The 2,745-nt window shown below is 42.0% G+C and overlaps 1 protein-coding gene across 2 annotated transcripts in view; it reads right to left on the bottom strand.

Annotated features, from left to right (window-relative positions):
- The window catches only part of lipeb (lipase, hormone-sensitive b), a 24,881-nt gene that overhangs the window by 6,906 nt on the left and 15,230 nt on the right, over nt 1-2,745 (bottom strand). For both annotated transcript variants that reach the window (XM_035671792.1, XM_035671793.1), the window contains 3 exons: nt 2,416-2,560; nt 1,466-1,693; nt 225-410 (listed from right to left, as the gene is read on the bottom strand). In XM_035671792.1, coding sequence (XP_035527685.1) covers nt 225-410; nt 1,466-1,693; nt 2,416-2,560 — 559 coding nt within the window. The remainder of the gene's footprint in view (nt 1-224; nt 411-1,465; nt 1,694-2,415; nt 2,561-2,745) is intronic.

The following is a 2,745-nucleotide window of genomic DNA, read 5'->3' as shown; positions in this document are numbered from 1 at the left end:
CACACGCACACACACACACAGCCCCCCACACTGAGATCTGAACTGTATTTTCAGCTGATGGATGTGATCAAAGACACGAGCAGATTGCATCCATAGAAAACTTTGATCACAATAGCTGCCAAGCAGAACACATTTATGCCACCCACATTGTGTCTAATGTTCCCACCTGACTGCACATGCACGCACAAACACACCCATGCACACAGTCACAGTTGGTGGTATACCAGTGGCTCCTGGTGGCGCCTCTGCAGCTGTGCTGGGAGAGGGTGAGGCTCTGTTGGGATCCAACAGAGACTGGATCCAGTTGGAGGCTCCCTGTCGGAAATCTCTGAGCAGCAGTGCGGTGTCTCTCCTCACCAGGCTCAGCGTGCTCACTTTCTCTACCTGCGTCTCTGTCTGCGGCTCATTGCCTGGAGAAGGAGACAAGAAGGAAGGTTTAGTTGGGAAAGAGATGTACAACAGTGTTTTTGTTATTCTTGAATAAGCATGAATGGGTAACAACAGAGAAGACGCAAAAGCAATAATAGTATAGCAAAGAAAACCATGGAGTAGGTTCAATACTGCCACATAGCAATTTACTTTGCAGACAACAATACATAGTGATGACAGTAGGAGAGGATAGAAAATGATAAGTGTTTTATTTCAGTTATTGAAAGATCAGGATAGACAATATCTCCTCTTCCTCTTGTGAGACAACAATTTATCAATACGAGTTTCTTCTGCTTTTTACATGCAATAACGACAACAATCCATACGCTAATAAGTTGAATTGTTGTCAGTGAAGGTTTTCCACACGCGATACAACACAGCTCTACTTCACACTGGAGCAACTATTTTAGAACATTAGTATTTCAGAAGGTTTCTTTCATTCTTATGGAGTTGAATATACTTCATATATATATATATATATATATATTATACACTTGATATATACACTATACACATTGTGTCCTACATATGGAATTTAGAAACAGTTTTATGATCATTATTACTGTCATTATTACTGTCCTAAAAGATTGGCAGTGCAGACATTAGCTAAACAAATGATAAGTTGTTTTAGTTGTTGTCAAAGCTGCTTTCTTCATTAACATAAACTTGTACTTCAGGTTTTAGCAGCAACTCAGACTTGGTAAGCAATTTGAAGAAATCACTTTTTTATAAAGGTGACATTAGTTAATCAAATGGAATAGAATAGATTAATTGATCATGAAAATAGCTGTTCTAGCCCTGAAAGAAAAAACACTTACAAATCTTAACTTGATAACCTAATCATGTAAGTTGTTGCCAGCATCCTTACTGTTAACAGACCTACAGCTACAGTCCAGACCATTCTGCAAGAGTATGAATGATGTGGAGCAGCTGACGGTAGAGACACGCAGAAATGACAGAGAGATTCTCAACTTCAACGGTTATAAAAAGGAATCCTGGCTGGATTTCTTCTGAAAATACAGACGCACACTCCTACCTGCGTAGGCGCTGAGACACCTGGAGAGCACACTGAGCGGCAGCAGGGGATCCATAAGTGTTAGCAGACGGGAGGGCGATGCGTAGGCAGTCAGCAGGGTAGCCGGGTAGACTGCCACGATGCCATCTGGCATTCGCACACCGAAGGCAGCAGCTCGCATCGATGTCGTCAGACTCAAGTTGCCTCCCGCGCTGTCACCAGCCAAACACACTTTCTCTCCAGTCCAACCTGGAAGCATTAAAATGGGACAATGATGATAGAAGTAAAGGAAAACAGGGAAAGAAACATAATTCAATGGGGAAACATAGAAAAATGGAACACAAAATAAAAGGAGACAAGAGAAAAAAAACTTTTCTGCAACTGTGAAAAATCCACTGAGGTGCACTCACTCATCAGGTATCTCTTTTCTCTACAGTAACACTGCTGAAAATGTGGCTGCTGTGAGGGCCTGTTGTCTTACTGCCTGCCTCATGGCAGTGATATTGTCTTCTTGTACTACAACACTAGCATATTAAACTGCGATCACTGTTAATTTGACAGTGTGCTTCAGCGGTCAGATGTACCCCAAACCAACCAGATGTCTTTTGTTTTCTGCCTTAATATTGAGCATCACAACTTGTGTGATAATACAGAACAAGGGGTACAGTGCAAGACATCGTGCTGCAGTATGATTACTTTCAAAGTGATGAATGACTCCTCTCGAGAGATACAGGCACCGTAGGTTGGGTTTACAGAAGCAGTCCACAGGACACCTTCACTCTCAAAGTGACTTTTACCCCTTTTGTTGTGCCTGCTCATTAATTTTAATAATCCACTTTCTTTTACCTGCCATGTTTATATCATTTCAACTGCATATACTTTTCCTATGACATTAAAAATGAAACAGAAAAGGTACAGAGGAGTTACAAAGTCAGCACTCCAGTAAAAACAATGCTATGTGATGTGTGTACCTAGTAGGTGGTGGTTTCTCAGAGCCCAGCAGTAGGCATAGAAACACTCCTCCAGGGCCCTCGGGAAAGGGGCTTCAGGAGCCAGAGAGTAGTCCACCGACAGGATGGGGACACCAAGGTCCTGGGACCAGCTCTTCAGATAGGGCTGCACAAGACAGAAGACAAGGATATGGAGGAGGGGAATTTATGAATAGAAAAACACTTACAGTTTCACAGTGAATATATTATATGTTGTTAAATTTATGAGAAACAACAGCAACCACAATAAAACACAGAGACAGGGAAACAGAGAGAAAAAGAAATGTCGTGGGAGAGTGTGTGTGTGTGTGT

The sequence above is a fragment of the Morone saxatilis genome, unplaced genomic scaffold, assembly GCF_004916995.1.
Source record: "Morone saxatilis isolate NCDOM2014 unplaced genomic scaffold, NCSU_SB_2.0 Contig24, whole genome shotgun sequence".
NCBI lineage: Eukaryota > Metazoa > Chordata > Actinopteri > Moronidae > Morone > Morone saxatilis.
This window is presented reverse-complemented; position numbering and strand designations above follow the sequence as displayed.